Raw genomic sequence first — 21,330 nt, 5'->3', positions numbered from 1 at the left:
CATAGCAGCACAATTTGTAATTGCTAAATTGTAGAAGCAACCCAAATGTCCATCCACCAAGGATTGGATAAGAAAATTGTGGTACTTTTATGTAATGGAATATTACTCAGCTGTAAAGAAAGATAAACTCGAGGATTTTATAGGTAAATGGTCACAACTAGAGACCATACCTATAAGTGCAATAAATCAGACCTGCATGTATAAGCATTGTATTGTCTCACTAGTATAAGACCTGAAAGAGTGAATAAAAACTAGGAGGTATGATAGACTTTGTGAACTGAAAGGAAAATGCTCAAAAGTAAAGGGCAACTGGGGTGTGGGAAAAGAGAAGGGAAAGAAGGGGAAGGTATGTACATTTGTATATATAGATGTTGTACTACTGTCATCTATTGCGTACAGAAAGGAACAGTTAATGATTACTTGTTTGATCAGTCTTGAATGTCTCTATCTGTTTGTCCTAGAAACCACTTTGAAGATATCAATAAGTAATACAACAACTATTGTTAATTTCCTACAACTTTGTCCGTAACTCTGCTTTGTTTGTATTGGTCTTATGCTATTTTGTGAATGGATGTCTGTTTGTTAATGTTTTCCTTCTTTTATTTTTAAAAATAAAAGTAAAAACACTTTTTAGGCTTATATATTTAGGTCTTTTTTCTAAGTATAGTCGTTAATTTTGTTCTAACAGTGCCTTACTATTTGCATTATACAAGATTTACTGCATAATTTGTTAAAATACAACTATGTAACTTAATTATGTAACTTTAACTAACTTGAGTAAAAATGTTTCCCATATTTAGTCTTTTCAAAAATTTTTGGTAATTTTTATAATGCTAATAGCAAAGTGGTTTAGTTATTACTAATTTGCTCTATCCACAAACATTCCAAGAGAGAACTACTATTCTCGTGTTATAGATGGAGAAAATGAGCCATGGAGAGATTAAAACATTTCAGAATGCTCAGTTAGTAGTAGAGCCAATACATGAATACAGGTAATTTGACTCTATAGTCAGTTTAAAGTATTTGTGCAATACTTTTATACTTAAAATTCACTATAAACTTTAACATCTTTTTATGTAGTCTTTGTTCTAACCTTTCTTCCCAGAACTCTTGAATCCACTAGAATTATGGCTAATATTGCAAAAAAAATTATATATTATATTACAGAGAACTGACAGTTTTATAATTTTTTCATCAAAGAACATCATATAAGTTTTCATTTTGAGACTATGTTGTATCATTTAACAAAACATTCTTTTCTTCACATAAATTGTGTGTGTTCATTTTGATCCTCAAAATCCATGTTCCTATTGAAACACAGATGTAAGACCAATGGATGTAAGGATCATGGAGGCAGAGCTAGGTAGAAATTAAAAGACAAAATTCAAAGAATTGTGAAAATTTAAGTTTACATCATTTTAAAATAAATTGGGATAAAAACAAATGAAAAGGCAAATGTCCTTAAGTCTGTACCAAAAGTAGGAATTTGTATGCCTTAATTTGTATATATGTATGTTTTAATTCAGTCATTTTTTTGTTTTTAACATTTTTACTGTCTTAGGAAAAAGACAAATTCAGTCTTCCCATTTATGTTCTCATGTTCCAATGTCTAATAATAATAATAATAAAAACAGCCTTCCATTCATTAACTTTGTTTTTCCAATTCTAAGACAGTTTTTTTTGGGGGGGGGCTACTGGGAATCGAACTCAGGACCTTGTACTTGCCAGGCAGGCACTTATGCCACTGAGCTATATCCCCGGCCCTGTTTTTCCAATTCTAGAATTTCACAATTTCTCTCATTTGGCTTGGAATAAAGTAACTAAAAAATTGTTCATGAGCTAAATGTATTTTGTTTTACTAAGAAGAAAATATGGTCCTTAGGAAAAAGGAAAGAGAGAGAAAGAGAACATATCTCAGGAACAGAAATATTCTTATATTGCTGGGCATGGTGGCACATGCCTATAATCCCAGCTCTCAGGAGGTGGATTTGCATGAATTCAAGGCCAGTCTGGACTATATAATGAGGTCAAAGTTGGCTTAACTACATAGTGAGACCCTGTCTCAAAAAAACAACTAAAAAACAGAACAAAAAATACTTCCACATAGTAAACCTGTAGTAGTGTTTATGTATAACTCAACTTTATACAGTTACCAATGCCATAATTTGTTAATTTACTTTGATCTTTGAAGTCATCCATTTAGAAATTTTTTCTAAATGAGGAGATAGGGTAAAATCAAAATCAGCTGAAATTTAACTCAACTCCTTTTTGGGAGATGACACCAAAGCCACATGATAATGAAACAAAGAAGCCTATGCCACAGACAACAGCCAATAATGATTAACACAAATAGCTGCTCACACTATAAATTATTCGATTACAGTCCAGCTCTTGGAATCCATCCTCACATATCATCTCTGTTTTCTCAGTATTCACTTTAGTCTAGTCTTATCACCTTAAACTCTGGCTTCTCTCTTCATTACCACGTAAAATAAATGTTTTAAGGCCACCAAGGACAAAAATCATCACTAAATCATGTTTGTGTGCTCTTGAAAGCAATATATGACATTATTAACTCTTGATCACATTCTTTACTATACTTGTAAAAAGGTATAATTATTTCTTATCCCTTTTTTGCTAGTTAGGGCTCTTGCTCTATCTTGCTCTTCCTACTTTTGCTCAGTATCCACAATCTTTAATTCAGCCATGGGCTCTTACTTTCTTTATCTGCTATCTTCCTCTCTTCATCTTTATCACTATTTCCCAGTGAGACAAATTCAACAATTACATTCTTACCTTTCTGTGCATTTCAACCCATATTTATAAAGGCATTTTAAAAAAAATATGGTTTGGACATTACTTCCTTCTAGAAAATCCATCAGTGACATTCCAATTACACTTAGAATGAACTAAATAAATTCACATATAAAGCCGGGCTTAGTGGTGCACGCCTGTAATCCCAGCACTTAGGAGGCTGAAGCAGGAGGATCGTTGCAAGTTTGAAACCAGCCTGGGCTACAAAGTGAGCTCAAGGCCAACCTGAACTGCATAGCAAGACCCTGTCTCCAAATAACAGACAAAATTTCACTTATAAACAAAAGTACTCAACATTTATCTTACCTCTGCCTCTATCTCATCTTGTGGCAATGCCTCACTATGTTCTAGCTATTGTAGCTCACAGAACATGCTATCATTCATGTTTCTGATGCTCAGTAATCACTATTTTCACTATCCAGATAGCTCTCATGACAATTCTCATGGCTAGCTACTCTTTTATCCTGTAGTTTCTTGGATTGTATATGGACTCCTCAGAAAGGTTTTCCTTGAGATCCACTCTAAAGAGACCCTTCTTTATTATTATTATTATTCATTATAGACACTTTTTAACTGTTGGAAATACTTTGATTATTTACTTGCTTTTGATTTATCTTCTATATGAGAATGTGAGCTCCATATAGGCAATGATTTGGGCTAGTTTAATATTGTATTCTTAGCATTTAGCATAATATTTGGTAAATATAAAATAGTAAATAAACATTTTTAAAATGCTAAATAAATCAATGACTCTTGCTTTGAAGAATTCTACTACTATATATGTATATTTTCCTCATCTAATGAATCACAGAACTGACCAAAAAACATTATCTAGCCAGAGATCTTCATACTATAGTTGAAGAAGTTGAAACTCAGAATTTAAGTGAGTTGTTTTGGGTAGCTGGTGGCTGAGCTGTTAAGAAGAACCAAGACTCTCACATTCCACTAAAATTTTATCCAATTTGCATTTCTCTATAGAATAAACACATTCACTTAAACATACACACAAACAACAGCCACTTAAAAATACTGCAAGACAGCCATAAGGCTATTGTTATTTAAGTTGGTACTGTAGTTTATCACAAAGTCTCTCTCATCAAATTTTATTCCTATATCTTCTACTTTTAACCAGACTTTTCTCCATTGAAATTCTATGTCCATTCATCTAAAGCTTAATATCTAACTAGTTTCAAGAGTAAGTTATGAGTGATATTTTGTCATAGTATCAGCACAGTAAACTTAACTGGACACCATTCCATGCCGAAGCTTGTATGTAACACAGGACTCATGAAGAGAAATATAGGAATAAAATTGGGTTATTAGCTAGATACACTTCTGAAATTGTTATGCCTAATTTCCATGGCTTTCTTATTCAGATTGAATCATATCCTAAAACTGTAGCTGGCTTTTAAAAAAATGATCCCATATTATAAGTCACTCGTTTGTAGCTAAAAAAAGATGATGAAACCTAAGCCAAGCCAAAACAATGTCTTGACTAGAAGCCAAAGAAATTCAATGCCAGAATTTAAACTACAATGAAAGAGCTAATAGTGCACAATTATTTTAATATAGTAAATTCATCTAGATTATTTTGATGAATGAAAGACTTGGTAATTGTTATTCACTGATTAACATATTTTATATAAGTTATCTTAAAAAGTTAACAATACTGAAGTATATGGCTTTGGTGCTTCTTCCTGTAATTTGCATGCCTTGCTTCCCCTCTAAGATACAATGTTATTAAACATGACATGGTAGAAAGAAAAAAGGCACGGAGTCAGACATAAAAAGCTCTAACCTATCCTGATAATTTACTAATTTTATGGCTGAGAAAAAGGCAAAGAAAATGGATGGTACATGCCACACTCAGTACTAAGCAAAGGCCTATTTTTCAAGTTCTGATTGGGCAGTAGTGACTGTTTTTTTTTAAGACAGGGTCTCACTAGATAGACCAACCTACTATGTTGCCAGGCTGGCCTTAAACTTGTAAAGATCCTCCTGCTTCAGCTTCTTGAGGGAAAGTAGTAATTTTAACCGTAAAAGTATTACCATTAGTTAGAAACAATGTATGATGTCAGTACACTTAGGAAAATGTACAAGTAAAACGAGGAAAAAAAAGAACATATGTTCATATTCCCATGATAATAAAAGTGAAAGGAACCCAGAATGCAGCTAACGGTCTGACCTACTGAGCAGAGGGCCCTGTTACAGTTGTCCTTCACTATGTTGCGGTTCACTTATTGCGGCTTTACTGTATGGCCGATTTTTAAAAAAAATACATCTACTTCTGTATTGCAGTTTTCACTATATCGTGGCGTTTTCCAGTATACAGATATTTATATCACATTTATGACTTTGATTATTTTGCCTAAAAATTTAAAAGAATATAAAAATATAGAATGTTAATTCAAACATACTAAAAGAATATTAAATAGAAATAAAATACAGTATGTATTTCATCAGTGGATGAATACTGTATTGTACACAATGGAAATCAGTACAACCCTACAGCTTAAGCAAGTTTGCCAAGGTGAGATTGTACATGGCACAGTATTGGCTGATGGAATGGAAGGCGACCCACCATAGCACTGTGTTCTGTATCACAGGCGCTGACTGGTGACCATAGCATCGGTCTGTTTGCTCTCCCCCACACTGTGCCCATACATTCAGCATCTGTCCTTGTCCACTTTGAGTTCCCACATAGAATTTTACATGTTGTTAAAATTACACAGGCTGAAGAATGTAGAAAGTGTTTAAGGGCATAGGAAGTGTTTGTAAGAGCGTGGGAAAGGTTAATAAGAGAGTGGGAAAGGTTTATAGGAGTGTGGGAAGGGTTTATAAAGCCTTAAAATATATATAAATAATAAAATAAATATAATGCCACTACTTTGTGGATTTTCACCTACCATGGGAAGTCTCTGGAACATAATTACTGCGATAGATAAGGGAATCACTATAATTAGTAACAGTATCATTCTCTTACTAAGAATACCATGGAAGAAAGAAACACATGCAAATAGAGTAAATAATAATTCACGTAGAGCCAAATATAGGATAATAAGCTCCACCTTGAAAGAAGGGCTGGGAAAAGTTTAGAAAGACAACAAATAAAGTTAGGCAAATATTTTGAGTTAGGTTTGAAAAGGCATATTGAGCAGGCTGCAGCAAGAGTAAATTTGGCATGATGTATACCTGTTACTTCTCTCACTAAGTTTTGTCAAATGCAAAACAGATATACACATTGCTGCTTAGAAAGAACACTGGTGCTGGGAGTGATGGTATATGCCTGTATTCCTACCATTTGGGAGGAGTTCACAGTCAGGGAGGGCTATATAGTGACTTCAATGACAGCCTGAACTACACCGTGAGACCACGTCTCAAAACAAGACAGAACAGAACAGAACAGAACAAATGAACACCAGGGAATGGATGTACACTCTATTGGTGACCTGTTTAGAACCTCAAGTTCATGCGATGGCTCATTCTGCTCTTATCATCCTAAAGGGTTGAATCATATAGGAGGGTGGGGAAATCAGAACAAGAAATCAGTAGTATAATCCCTTATTTAATATTCACAACAACTACATAAGTTATATAAGAAGAGCAACATTTATGTTACAGAGAAGGGGGAGAAAGGATCAAAAAAATTAATGACTTTGAGTCAGAAGTGACAAGAGTTAAAAATCTGAATTTATAGTTCTGTTGACTGTGAAGTTCATGTTCAATCCACTATGGGCTACAGTTACATGAATATATTGCTACATGAATATGCCTTTTAGGATTGATGTATGAGTTAAATTAATTAGTAGCTTGATTTTAAAAGTTTCATTATGGACTACTTTGAGAACCAAAGCATATGTTGTATGGGAAAAAGCATTTTTGGCACTAAGGAGCTAATATTCATGAAATACTTTAGAATACAATCACTCTATGAAATAAATCTATTATGTAGTACATGTTATGTAACATGTAAAAACCATACTTCAGAAATTATCTTATAACTATTATTCCCCCCTATTTCTTGAACAGCAAGATAAATGAACTTATTTCTGATGTCAAGAAAATCCAACAAACGAGGTGGCTGTAGTGTAATTAAATCCTATGGACTGGGGCTGGGATACAGCATAATGGTACAGTATGTGTTTAGTATATGTAAGGCCTTGGTTCAATACTACACACACACATGGAGAAATGAAGGAGGGAGGGAGAGGAAGATAGGAGAAAAGGAGGAGGGAGTGGGGGAGAAGAGGTGGGAAAGGAAAATCTTGTGTGTCAAGTATGTATGTCATGTATGTCAATCATGTACGTCAACTTGGTGCTTCCAAGTTTTCATGTTAATACAGCAAAAAGATTCAGGATGTACTTTCTTCTTACACTGATTATAGCAGCATTTTTAAAAAAGTCTCAAACCATTATGAAGAACTTTTAAAATATTACACAGCATTTACAGATTTTTAAAACACTTATGCAGCACGGTATCAGAGTTAACACAAAAACAAGTTGTAAACTATTGAGACATGCTTGTTATAGGAAATAAATTTTTCTCTTCAGAAAAAATGCATACTTGCATATATTTAAGAAATGAGCTATACAGTATCTGTAGAGTATAATTATCAATGGAAGCAAAGTAATATAACAATCAACTTGCTAAAATACTATACCTTCTTCTCCTTGAACAGGTTCTTCTAATAGCAACTCTGTCATACATTCCCAGTCTTTTAACAGTTCTTGAGAGCTCTCCCACAAACTGTCCACCAAGTAGGCTGCATGTTCATGTAACTAAAATTAACAAACTCAGTGTGACTAAAGAACATTTAAAGAAAAACAAAACTAAATATGGAATTAATGAACTATTTTCATCACAATTAAAATGGCTTGGACTCAATGATTCTAAGAAGCACTTAAATAATAATTATATAATTCAGGACACAGTATGTAGAACCAATTAACTTTTTAACATTTATGGCACTAAGAGTTAATTAAGATCTCAGTCCAATGAGAAAACAGCTAGTTAGCAGCATTCCCAAATTATCAGCCAAGTCTAGGTCACATTTTACTACACCTGCTTGTCTCTTTTAAACTATCTCTTTTTAAGTGACTTATTTCTCCTATAATCCCACTTGAGACCTTGGTGTTAGCCTTGCTTATTTTATATCTTCATTTGGTGAAGACATAAAAATTTAAATTATTGCCTCTTTCCTCTTTTCTACTCTCATTTCCACTTGACTCAATGCAATTCTTACCTCATCTCATCTTATTGGGCACTGCTTTCTTCACAATTTCCACCAGAACCCACGTTCCCACAGCAAACAAGCACACTTAAATTACTCATGAAACACTTAACACAATCTCTGTACTACTTGTTGGTCATTAAACCTTGGAGAATATGGTTTACTCCAAAGAAGCTTTTCAGGGAAGGTAAGTAATGGTGTTGGCAATGTTTAAGTTTCTGCCACTCATAAATGTTTCTCACTCATTTGTATAAATCTTTTTAGGCTTATAAACATAGATAAACCACCCTTGAGATCAGAGAGAACTACCTATGGATTATACTTCATTCTTGGGGTGTTAAAACTAATTTAATGCATTCAGACCAAAGTTTCAAACAATTAAACGGATGAGATGGTGCACACATGTAGTACCAGCACTTGGGAGGGCAAGGCAGGAGAATTGTTATGAGTTCTGGGCCAGGCTGGAATACTGTACATAGCAAGACCCTGTCACAAACAAACAAACAAACAAACAAACAAACAAACAGTCCCCTCCCCTGGTCCTCAATAAAGAACAGTGCACAATACATAGAAAGGGTAAATATTTCATACTTTTTTTTTGGCACAGTGGGGATCTAACTCAGGTCTCACACATGGTAGGCAACCATTGTACCACTGAGCTACATCCTAGCCTTTAACTGTTCTATGTGCTTTTATTTGTGAGAGAAAATGTTTTCCTCTTAGGAATGGTGGGCTCAAAATTATGGAAGCTACTTTTCTAGATCTGTTGGTTATGTACAGTCATCATGGTACATGTGGCACTTCAATTTTTTTCTACTCCTAATTCAATCATAAGAAAAATTTTAACTTTAATGTAAAGTATGATGATTTATGCTCTGCCTTCTCTCCTCACATATATACTTCATTTTAAATATTACACCCTTGCTGCAGAACTGCCTCAGGAAACGCGTGCTCTCCCTCCCTCTCTCTCTCTCTCTTTTTCTCTCCCTTTCCCCCGAAGAATTCTGTCAAAGTAGGAGGAGCTAATACTGATTAACATCTTTGGTTGGAAAGAACATGAGCAAAGGCTTGCAGCAAGGTACTGTATCTCCAAACTTTACAAAGTCATCTGTTTTGAGAAACCAGTCTGATGATCAGTAACATTCCTATAGTGACAGGGACAAATAGTACACAACTTGCTGTCAAACATTAAAATGGAAGCAGGAAAAAAAAAATGTTTCAAAACTGCTGCTAAAACCTATGCTGAAGAGGAAAAGTTTTAGTTTGGGAAGATTTTGAAAAAGTTCTGGCACATGAATAGCAGTAGTGAGTGCACAGTAATGTGAAAGTAGTTAATATTACTAAACTGTGCACTTAAAATTCAAATTTTGTAATGCATATTTACCACTATAAAACACATGTTGAATTCTGGGCGTGGTGGCGCATGTCTGTAATCCCAGCACTGGGGAGGCTGAGGCAGGAGGATTATTGTGAGTTCGAGATCAGCCTGGACTACAAAGTGAGCTCAAGGCCAGCCTGAACTGCATAGCGAGACCCTGTCTGAAGAAGACCAAAAAAAAAAAAAAAATAAAAATAAAAAACCAAAAACAAACAAACAAACAAAAAACATGCTGAAGAAACAGGGCTTTACATTTGATTATGTAGATGTATATGTTCACAGAACAGGTATTTATATGCACACATATATTTGGTGGCTTTTAACTTTTACAAATATAAAATATTCCCCTTCTGTGACTCAATGCTTTTGGACTACAATTCTGATTTATCTTTTAATATACTGTCCCTGCATTATTTTCTTTTTGTAGGTGTCTGTTACCGTTTATGTCTAGATGTCCCCCTAATGCCTCATGCGGTCATAGGGTTTTTTCAAGGTGGCTGAATCTGGAATGTGTAACTGACTGGTAGTGCGGTGCTGAGATGAAGGAAGTCTTATACTTGTCCTCTAGGGAAGGTAGCCTCCATACATTATAAAGGACAGAAAAAGTCTTCTCTCTTGCTCTTGCTGTTTTCTGCCACCATGTGCTATTGCCACGGTGCTCTGCCATGCACCACTGTCTTGGAGCCAGCCACCTATGGACTTAAACTTCTACAAATTGTGAACTAAATAAACTCTTCCTCCTCTGTGTGTGTTGGGTATTTTATCTCAGTAATGAGAGAAATGTAACTAAGACTTATCTCGAAATGTGACTAAGAAATGTAACTAAGACTATCTCTTATATGTTAATTCCCCTGGGTGAGAATTATGCCATCAGAAAAGACTTTTTTGTAAACTACCTGTCTTATTTTGACTAAGACATATCTATAAACAGCATATAGCTACTTTTATATCTTTATTTCAACTTCCAAAAACAATTAATGCTGGAAATATTCCTGACATTTTGTTTTGTGTTTTGTCTATTGAGAAAAGGTCTCACTATGCAGCTCAGACAGGTCTTGAACTCTCTATGTAGTCCAGGCTAGTTCCAAATTCATAATCCTGCTGCCTCGGTCTCCTGAGTGCTAATATTACAGGTGCATGCCACCATGCTTGGCTTTATTCCTGGCATTTTATTCTGTGCTCTATGCAGTATTTCCTTGAGTGTTTTCCCTTAGTTTTGTTTTCTAACATATTTTTCTATTATTAAGATCACTAGCACATTTGTTTGTCTTTATTTAATTTGAAAATGACACTCCTACACCTAAGGATATTTTTATGTATGTGCCTTAAAATTCACAGCCATACTATTTAGTTTGTTTGTTTTTTTCTGGTACCGGGAATCGAACTCATGACGTTGCGCTTGTCAGGCAGGCACTGTGCCGCTGGGCTAAATCCCCAGCCCCAGCCATACTATTTAGGCTTAGCTCTAAATTTTGAGACCTACCTGCTCATCGAAGTTTATTATATTCATATTTTTCTTTTACCATATGTATTTTTCATGTGGCTAGAAAAATCCTTAGCTAGTAGTCTGCATATAGAGTTCATAGGTAGTAAACTTTCTGAGCTATGTGTCTGTCCTCTAGTTAGTTTCTTCCATTTTATCTGTTCTCTTTATAGAGTTCCTACTAGATCAATACAACTTTTCATCTATACCCTGTTTCTTCTTTTATCTCAGGCTTTTCTTCTTTGGTACTGCTTTCTAGAATAATTCTTTGGTTCAATCCTTGGATGTGTCCATTGAGACCTAATATTTTTTTTTTCTATTTTAAAAAGGAGGAAAACACTGACAGACAGACAACCTTTTACAAAATAGCAAAAGAACAGTACAGACAATACAGAGTTACAAACAAAGTGGCAGGAAATTAACAATGCTTCTTGTATTACATTTTGATATCTTTAAAGTAGTTTCTCATGAAAACAGATAGAGACATGCAATATTGATCGATAAAGGACTAATTGACAGTTTCTTTCCGCAAAGAAATAGAAGACAGTAGAACAACTATGTTAACTATCCTGTATATACATACATATAAAATTTCTCCTTCTTTCCCTTCTCTTTTCCCACATCCCAACTGCCCTTTACCCTTGAGTGTTTTCCTATCATTTCACAATGTCATACTATAATAGACATTGTGACATGATAGGAAAACATTGAGACCTAATATTTATTGACTACCCTTCTTAAATTTTAAAATCAAGTTTTTATTTCTATAAAGTATCTTCCTCTTTCAAAATATTTTTTTCATGTGGCATAAGTCTTTTTTCTAAAGGGATAATTCTTGCCTGAGGAAATGAGTTAAATATTTTCATCATTATGTTCAGTTTATGTCTCTTAAAAGTTTTAGATTCTTTGTGGCAGTTCCTATATGTCAATGGTCTAGATTCAACAAAGGTAGTAGCCAGAATCCTTTCTCTCTCTCTCCCTCTTCCTTCCTTCCTTCCTTCCTTCCTTCCTTCCTTCCTTCCTTCCTTTCCTCCCCTCCCTCCTTCCTTCCTTCCTTCCCTCACCTCCTCTTCTTTCTTCTTTTTTTTTTTTTCTGGAGACAGAGCCTTGAATATTTCAAACTGGCCTAGAACTCTCTATGTAGCCCAGGCTGGCAATCTTCCTGCCTCAGCCTCCTGAGTGTTGGGATGATACATGTGGACCATCATACCCAGACCAGCATACTTTTTTTGAGTCTGATTGCAAGATCGTGGTCTCCCTGATTAAGCAGGAAAGAGGAAATCTGTATAAGGTAGGTTTTCCTTCTATTGTGTAGGTATATAATTTGTCTTCTGAATGTAAAAATTTCTTATCCCTATTGGTGGCTATAAATTGTCTGAGCATTTACTCTCTGCTTCTCAGACCCACTGTACCAGCAATTCTAAAGGGACAAGTGGGCTCAGCTAAGGGGCAGTCATTTATTTACTATTTATGTGTTACCCACTTACTATCTGCTACTGTGATTTTTAGTGTATTTCAGAGTTCTTCAGAAAATCTCAGTTAAAAATGGAATTTCCTATTTTTTGCCTCACAGACTATAGGTTACTACATACTACTGGAATTTGCAGTCTTTCCTCAGTTACTTTGAAGCTTCCATAAATTCCTCACTGTTTTGGTGAATTGGTAATACTTCTTTCTTTTTTTTTTTTTGAGACAGGGTCTCAATACGTACTTCAGGCTGGTCTGGAACTCCTAGTTATCCTCCTGCCTCTGCCTCCTCAGTGCTGGGATTACAAGCATATGCTACCAGGCTGGGCACCTCTTCCACCCTGACTAATTTAGTCTGAGATTTTCAGTGGCGAAGTTGATGGCACAATTCAACCCTTTTGATCTTGAACTGAGGTAAATTAAAACTTGGCTCTGGCATATTGTCAATATTCCTCTCAGAAATTTTGAGTGTTTTTTTTTTTTTTTGAAAATTAAAAGCAAAGTCTACTGAGCTACATTCTCAGCCCCTTTTATTTGGAGAAAAAGCTAGGGCTTTTCAGAACAGGATGATCAGTCGGAGGTTAGGCTGACATAATACTGAATCTAGGAAAGCCCTACTATCTATGGGCACCTGTGACAACCATAGAACTTGCTGATTTCAACTTCCTGTTCGATTACCAGGAAAATCAATGTTTGAGGGAAAAAAAAAAGTTTGAACATACCCTAGATAAGGGTAGAAGGCCGTAATCACTTTTCAAACACTTTATACCAAAGTAAAAGATGATGCTGTAAGAAGTTAAGACAATAAGGCATTTTCAACCATCATTGAAAACAAAAAACAAAATGCTGGGAATAAAAAGGAATGGGAAATGTAAAAATGCAAAAAAATTTTGTTTTCAGTGTTATCATTTAAAAGAAAATGTGAAAAATCAGGTAGCTAACAAGCATTCTTTGTATTCTTCAAAAATTAGGTGAATGGCCCAGCGTGGTAGCGCATGCCTATAATCCCAGCACTTGGGACCCTGAGATGGGAAGATCATTGCAAGTTCCAGACCAGCCTGGGCTACAAAGTGAGCTCAAGGCCAGCCTGAACTGCACAGCGAGACCCATTCTCAGGAAAAAATAAATAAATAAATAAATAATAGGTGAACAAAAATTGAAACTCTTCAATGCATTAAAAAAAAAATCACTGACAATATGGACAATTAAAATTGCATCAAAGTATATTTATAAATTATGTATTATATAAATTAAAATTATTTATATCCATGTGGATTTTGCCCTGCTACATAGAAATATATTTCAATTTATACCTTTCTTCTACGTTTATATATAGCACAAACCAACCTCATTTTCCTGGTAACTTTAATTATAATTTTCAAGGTATATTCTCACCAATCTTTAATTAAGTTCAAAGTTACTTTCAATATTTTATCTGAAGTTTTTTCTGTCTCCTAACCTTTTTGTTGGCTAGATAAAAACAATGAAGAATTTCACTGTATGGGAGAAACTTACAGTAATCCTTTATATGTCAAACTGTTTACAATTCAAGTAATCACCCCAAGTTATTAAGCCTAGAATTTCTAAACAATTTTATGCTTGCTAAAATAGAGCCATTCATAGGTGAATCTAGAAAACAAAAAACAAAAAACAAAAAACAGAAACAAAAACAAAATCAAACCAAAGAAACAACCAGACAAACCCAGGATCTCATTTGTACACCAGGAATGAACATTCTGGGGACAATTCTTAGATGTATCAATGAGATGGCTGTCAAATTTGTGACTGTCCCAGTTAGCGTCAACATTCAATATGCTTGCAAGGAGAAAGCCTGTATTTCTAGACTACATAAAAATAGCTTTCTGAAAGAATTACTAATAGTTTCCTTGTTCCTATGAAAAGACCTGAGTCTCTATAACAAACTCTATGGTTTATAATAGCTATAGGGAAGTCTGGAGTAACTAAATTCAAATACCAATTATTCTTGTAACTGACATGCATCTAAAATACAAAGTATTCTGTCATCTGAACTTAATGAGTGCTATCAAGGTTGTAGTAACTTTAAAAGGTCACTTTTTGGTAGCAAAAGAAAACTAACAATTAGTTTAAGCAGGTTTCTTGATCTATATAATTTCACCTGCACTGAAAGCCTCTTTCAACATTTTGTAATTCTAGTACTTCTATTAAAATATTACTATTTCACACTCTTGTAAATCAAAGAAGAATGAACATCAGTTCAGTTAATCCCAGGTAAGTGATCTGCAACTCACTGATAAGACTCATTCTACTTTAAATTTCTAAAGTCTCTGTTAATTCAACATTTCAAGACTCTATTAGTAAAATTTTAATAATTAACATGTGTTATAGTAACCAGAAGAATTCAGAGTAGTATTCAATCAGAATCCCATCACATTATGTGAACATGGCTTCAATAAAGACTCAGCTCCCAAAGTATACTAGTATAATAGGATAAGAAAGACTTTTCAGAAATAATGTTTTTTGTACAACAGGAGCCCAAACAGCCAATACACTGACCATGAATCAGCCAGAAACCCTGGAAGACAGTTTGGAGATCACCAAAATGCCATACAAGAGAACTAGGAAATAAAGGTTAGTATCTTTTTGTAACACTTTGGAAAACAACAGTAAATACAGTACTACTGCCTGAAAATGTAACAGTAATAAACATTGTAAGTTACTGTTTAATGAAATTACTTGAAACTAAATACTTAGGTCTTTTAATAAATCAGAAAGTCCTAGAGCTTTCAGAAATCCAAAACATTGTCTTTTAATAATTTAAGTCAATTAGTCATGACTTCCCCTAAACTTTTCATCAGTTTAATAATATTTTCATGCCTCATTCCTATAGATAGAAAAAAAAAGTAGAAGCAGCAGCATGTATAGATACAAATTCCTTATGATGAATGTGATCATTATGTATACCTAAATTGTACCAATAAACTTAATTTTAAAAAGTTGGTTTACAAAAACAAATCTCCCAAACAAAAAAAAACTCCCCTAAACCAACCAGAACAACAACAATAACAACAAAAGACCACAAAAAAAAATGACCAATGAAAAAAAGCAAAAACAAAAACAAAAAACAAACCCCTCAGGCCCCTCTCCAAAGCTACTGTAGCAGAAATAGTATTTTAACAAGATACACAGGTGATTTGTGAGAACATTAAAACATTATTTTTACATTCTTTACTCAAATGCCAACTCTCCAGCTGGTTTTGTTTCTAAGTTTATTTTTTCTTTACTCAGTCCCAACTCAAAGTATCAGGGTAACTCCTCTGCTCTCTACCCTGCTGTGCCCTAACCAATGTCAATGAATTCAGCACATACTTCTCTGATTTTATTTTTCATGTAGCTTGCCTGTTTGTCTCTTCCTAATTCCTACAGTTCCTCTAGTGCTCTCAGACTTGAACATTCATGGAACCATTTTTTGTCTTTTGAGACAGGATCTTGCTAAGCAGTTCAGGCTGGCCTTGAGCTCATTTTCCCGTCTCCAACTTGCAAGGATCCTCCTGCCTTGACCTCCTGAGTGCTGGGATTACAGGCGTGCTCCACCACACTCAGCCTCATGGAACCTTTTAAATTTCTTTTCTTCCTTGACATTCCAACACAAGTAAAAAACACTTTTACCCAAATAAAATTGAGCCTAAAATTTCTAGAACTTCTTTAGTTGTTTTGTAACTCTATTCTCATGCATTTCTAAATTCATTCAGGGGCACTTTTGGTTACATATACCAGTTCTGCTAATGTCATGCTAGTAATAAAAATGAGGAACAGTATTTTAGTAGGCAAATGAAAGTTTATCTGGAAAACAAATTCCAATACATAATACGTTATGAGTGTTAAGTATAAAATCACTTACTTGTTTTTTTGAGTCAGGGTCTCACTATGTAGTTCAGGCTGGCCTTGAACTCACTATGTAGCCCAGGCTGGCCCTGATGTTGCAGTTATACTCCCGCCTCAGCTTTATAAAATCATTTAAACAATAACTGACCATATAGCACACGGACACATTGTCACAGTACTTATAAGCAAGGTAAACTTTACACTGTCAAGTAAAACAACTAAACAAATATCTTCTTCTCCTCCTTCAATAATAGAACTTTCAAATGACAAAAAATTGTTTTAACAGACTGACAACTTTCATAAATAGCTTAATTTAAAAGCTGCAGATAAAAATTTAAGGAACAAAATAAAAGTATGCAGTACTGCAATACTGGAGTTGTATAAAAGTTTTAACAAATTTACTAGTCTATATTCAGTGTTGCTCCACACCTGCAGATATATTCAGAATTTCTCCCTACAAAAGGTAAAAGATTGATTCTACAATCAAGCAGTTGAAGAAATGTACAAGAGACAGGACTGTTTTCATTTGACTGAAAAAAACAACTGTTTACAATAAATTAAATGGCAGTTTTATTTAATATATAATATAACAAATAGTTATATCAGAATTTTCTTTACCTCACTTTCAAGAAAAAAAAGAACAAGCATCCTAATGAGGTTCCCATTAGGACTATTCCTTCCTCTTCTCTTTGCTAATGCTTCTTCTGCTTGTGGGTCATGTCTGCTAAACAACCTGAGGGGGGGAAAACAGCATTATAAACTCATATGGATACAAATTTCAGCCCTCCTAATATACATCATGTCAGTGTTACCAAGTATCTATGATCAGATTACCAATCTAGTTCAAATGTATCAATGTTGTCTTTACAGGTCAAAAATGGTCAGATGTAAAAAATCTCAAACAGATCATTCATATATAACATGTAGGAAGAAAGATTTTAATGATAAGTAATGAGTAGTCGAATATTTATGAAATATATAAGCACTGCTATTATCCTGTATGACTGATACTACAATATAAAATTTAAATTGAGGCCTATTTTCTTTTTGAGCTCTATTTTTTCAAGTATTGATTTCATAGTATTACAGAGTCAATCAAATCTTCCAGCAATAATCACAGTTTCTTTAAATGTCCATAACCTCTTAATTCTTCCATACTTATAGCCTATTATCTAGAAAAAGCACTGTTTCCAATAAAAATGACACAATACTATATTTATGAAAACACCATTTAGCAGCAAATTTCAAAAATATGGCTAAGAAATGGTATCAAAGCTTTAGATTCATTCTAATGAAATTTAAGGGGCCAGGGGTGTAGCTCAGTGGCACAGCGCCTGCCTAGCAAGCGCAAGGCCATGAATTTGATTTCCGGTACCAAAAAGAAAAAAAAAAAAAAAAAAAAAAAAAAAAAGCAAACAAAATTGAAGGACTGCTGCCAGGCATGGTAGTGCATGCCCATGATCCTTGAACTTGGGAGTCTCTAGGCAGGAGGCTTGCTGCCAGTTTAAGGGCAGCCTGGCCTACATAGCAAGAGGCTGTCTCAAAAAACATACAAGCAAGCAAGTAAGCAAGCAAACAATTTAAGGACTGCTAAGTATCTCTCATTTCCAGGCACTGCTCCAGGCGATACAGATATAGGCAAACAGTAGTAAACAAAGACAAAAGTCCCCATTCACATGGAACTCTCACTTCATGTATGCCAATTAACTAAGTGTATACTTATCTCACGTGTCACTGGAATAGGCAAATAGCTTGTATAAGTTTATGTAAATCAGCACAGGGTCTTAAATAAAGGGCTAACTGAATAAAATGAGCATGATTTCACGTGACATAAAAACAAACTAATTCCAAGTAAAATATAGCAACAGAAAAGTTTAATCTGCTTGGATGGCAGAGGCATGATTGATCTTGAGTTTTTAAAACCTTGATGAGTTTTAAACTATAATGGTTGAAGAGAAGTTTTGCTACGTGTGTGCTAACGTTAGGCAGGAGGATCACAAGTTTGAGGGCAGCCTGGTCAACTTGCCAAGAACCTTATTTAAAATTTAAAAGGAGCTAGAAATATAGTTTGTATAGAATGCTTACCTAAGCATGCATAAGGTCCTGGGTTCAATCCTTACTACCACATACACACTAAAGAGAGGTTTTGTCTTTGCATAGTAAATGGAGAAATCAAGGTTTTTGATAATTAAAATACATCAATTTATATAACTGCATTTACTTACAAATATAAGGTAGTGAAATTAGCTTAAGTTTTAAAATATGGACTTGATATATTGAAATATTCATTTCAGGTATCTTTCACTGTTTTTTAAGGCCTGGGTAAGACTGCCCATAATGTACAGACCGCATAACACTGATGCGCAAGCACATATACACATACCATGGACTCCTGGGGCTACTCTGAACCTCACTTGTTAGGACTCTGAACAGATAACTCTATCAGATGGTGAAAGAATGCTCAAAGAAGCAGTAATGAAAAATCAAAAGTTGTTAAAGTGTGTGTACATCTCCAGAGTAAGGGCCTAAAATCAACTTGTAGAGGAAACTTTCATATTTGTCAAGGAGTTGGCTTCATTTCCATAAAGAAATAATGAAGGCTTATCCCTCTAGATTTTTAATATAAAATATTTCTACTTAAACATTAGGAAATAGTTCAAGCTTATGATACAAATAAAAATATCCAAGGTGTTTTTCTAATTTCTGGACTATGTTGTTACAATCTCTGTTTTACAGAGAATCAACTACTTTATTTTCTTTTTGAAAGCACAGAAGCAATAAATTCTTTCTAAAAACACAAAATTATTAAAAAGTTTAGTACAGAGACTAACTAGAGAATAATAATACTGTAAAAGAGGAATTAACACTACAACATACCCATGATATTCATTACAGACAACATCCCAAAATAAATATGGAAACTGCAATGTTCTACTGAGTATAGATGTCAGGGCGTTAAGTTCAATATATTACTTTAAAAGTCATGCCTGAAAATCTTCATTTTCTTCCTCTTTACTTTCATTGCCAGCATACACTAGTTATCCTGTCTCCATTTAAGAAAGATTTCTCACACAGAAACATCTTTTCCCACTTGGAGCAGTACAACTAAGGACTTAAGAATTTATTATTGCAGCACAGACATCCTGATACTGGATGGAGGGACAGGCCTGCCTATTACCGAAGTTAATTATCCATGTACAATAGTAGCCCGGAGCACAATTTTCATCTATTGTTTAGCATAATCACAAGTTTGTACATGTACTAGACTTTTGGGTTCATCTGTCAATATCCAAAGCCACTAAATGAAACTCATAAGCAAGACTAGCGAAAATAAAACAATGTAAAACATATACAACCAAGAATGTACTAGTATTGTGAGAATAATTCTAATAAATTATAGAGCATATACAGTAACCACAATAAAATATATTTCATACACTTATGTTCATAAATTCCATTCTATGCTTTGACAAAAAACAGATGAAATTTTAAAAATTTAAACTATTAACTGTATATGTAAGTTTCAGAATTCCTATAGGTCACCAAAATAATCTTCATCCCAATGGAGAGGACAGGAAAAAACTAAAGTGTTAACATTTTGAAAGTGACACTGCTTCATATTTAGATTACAAATATTAAAAAAGTGAGATCAGAACTATTTTAAAAGAGAAAAAAAAACTAATGAAAGGAAAAACTGTTACCTGAAAAGCTTTTTATAAACTTCATGGACTTCTCAAAGCTGTACTCGTATCTCCAGCTGATAACCAGTCTATCCTCTCAGACTTCTCAGGGAAAAGGAACACATTACAAAGCATACGATTCTCTGGCATGTGATTCATGTGTACCCAGGCCATGAGGCTTTATTCTCCCCAGAACAGTATGAAATGGATCCTTTCAGCACTGTGTTTACTCAAACTTATTATTTTCTAGTAACTCTAAACAATAATAAAACAAAGTACCAAGGTAGAATTTGTTAAAAGATAACTCACTTTTTGTGAAGGAACTCTCCAGCTGCCACAGCAACAGGGCGATGTGCTGAGTATACCAAATGGTAAACATTTTCACAGTCTTCATTGGAAAGGGCTTCTTCACTTCCACTGAAAAATTCAGAAAGTACATCTGAACTGAAACAAATGCTGACTTTCAATTCTAACTTTAATTACATTTTTCAAAATACATCCTAAATGTTGAAGGCAACTGATTTGTTTTGTTTTTATCTAATTTTGGAAATAATGTTTTTCTTTATAAAAGACAGGCAAAAAATTTAGAAAACACAGATAAAACAAGAAAATAAAATTTACAGAATTCTATCCACAATACATAGGGATATGTATTAAGCCTAAATTAGCTTAAGCTCTTTGAACTGCATAGGATTTTCATTGATATGTCCTGGGAATGTAGCTGTCATTGTTTCATAGAGTTAAATTGAGCTATGTAACTTCTTTCTAGGAATTTTATCTTTGAAATTATATTTTATGATAATATTTATAATGCTATTTAGTCTTTTTACTAAATAAATGGATACTCTAGTCACAACCATTCCTTTATTAACACAACTTTCCTACCTTTCTGTTCTCGTACTTTTAAAGTATATCATTTGTTAGTTGGCTATATGTGTGTTTAAGTATTTTTGCCCTCAAGAAAGGAACATTCATTTTCTGACTGTTAGTATTTTAAAAATGTCTGCAATGGAGCTCCCCGTGCCTTGCGCCCAGACAGCGAGTTCTCCGGGAGCGGCAGGGCTCCTGGGTCCGAGTTTGTGCTGGACGCATACCACCACGATTCCCAGCTGAAACGCAAACACAGAGCCAGGTAGGCCCCATCCAATCCCGGAGAACAGGACGCGAGAACAAAGACCCCTCGGACATTACAGACTGAGTTGCTAGGCGCAGGGAGGCCCAGGGGAAGGGCAGGGTGAGCAGGCCCTCTGAGCCGGCCGAGTAGGCTCCCCCAGGCCCCCGCGCCTTGTGCCCAGACAGCGAGTTCTCTGGGAGCGGCAGGGCTGCTGGGTCCGAGGTTGCGCTGGACACATACCACCACGATTCCCAGCTGAAACGCGCGCGCACAGAGCCAGGTAGGCCCCATCCAATCCC

At 34.8% G+C, this 21,330-nt stretch overlaps 1 protein-coding gene across 1 annotated transcript in view; it reads right to left on the bottom strand.

Annotated features, from left to right (window-relative positions):
- Positions 1–21,330, bottom strand: part of Stag1 (stromal antigen 1) — a gene marked incomplete in the record, with an annotated part of 394,726 nt that overhangs the window by 103,837 nt on the left and 269,559 nt on the right. Inside the window, 3 exon segments of the mRNA XM_013505748.1 lie at positions 7,476–7,593; positions 16,856–16,970; positions 20,227–20,334. Of these exon segments, the coding sequence (XP_013361202.1) occupies positions 7,476–7,593; positions 16,856–16,970; positions 20,227–20,334 (341 nt within the window).

The sequence above is a fragment of the Chinchilla lanigera genome, unplaced genomic scaffold (genome assembly GCF_000276665.1).
Source record: "Chinchilla lanigera isolate Chin_1 unplaced genomic scaffold, ChiLan1.0 scaffold00100, whole genome shotgun sequence".
Taxonomy (NCBI): Eukaryota; Metazoa; Chordata; class Mammalia; order Rodentia; family Chinchillidae; genus Chinchilla; species Chinchilla lanigera.
Note: the sequence above shows the minus strand (reverse complement) of the source record. Positions and strands in the feature narration are given on the sequence as shown.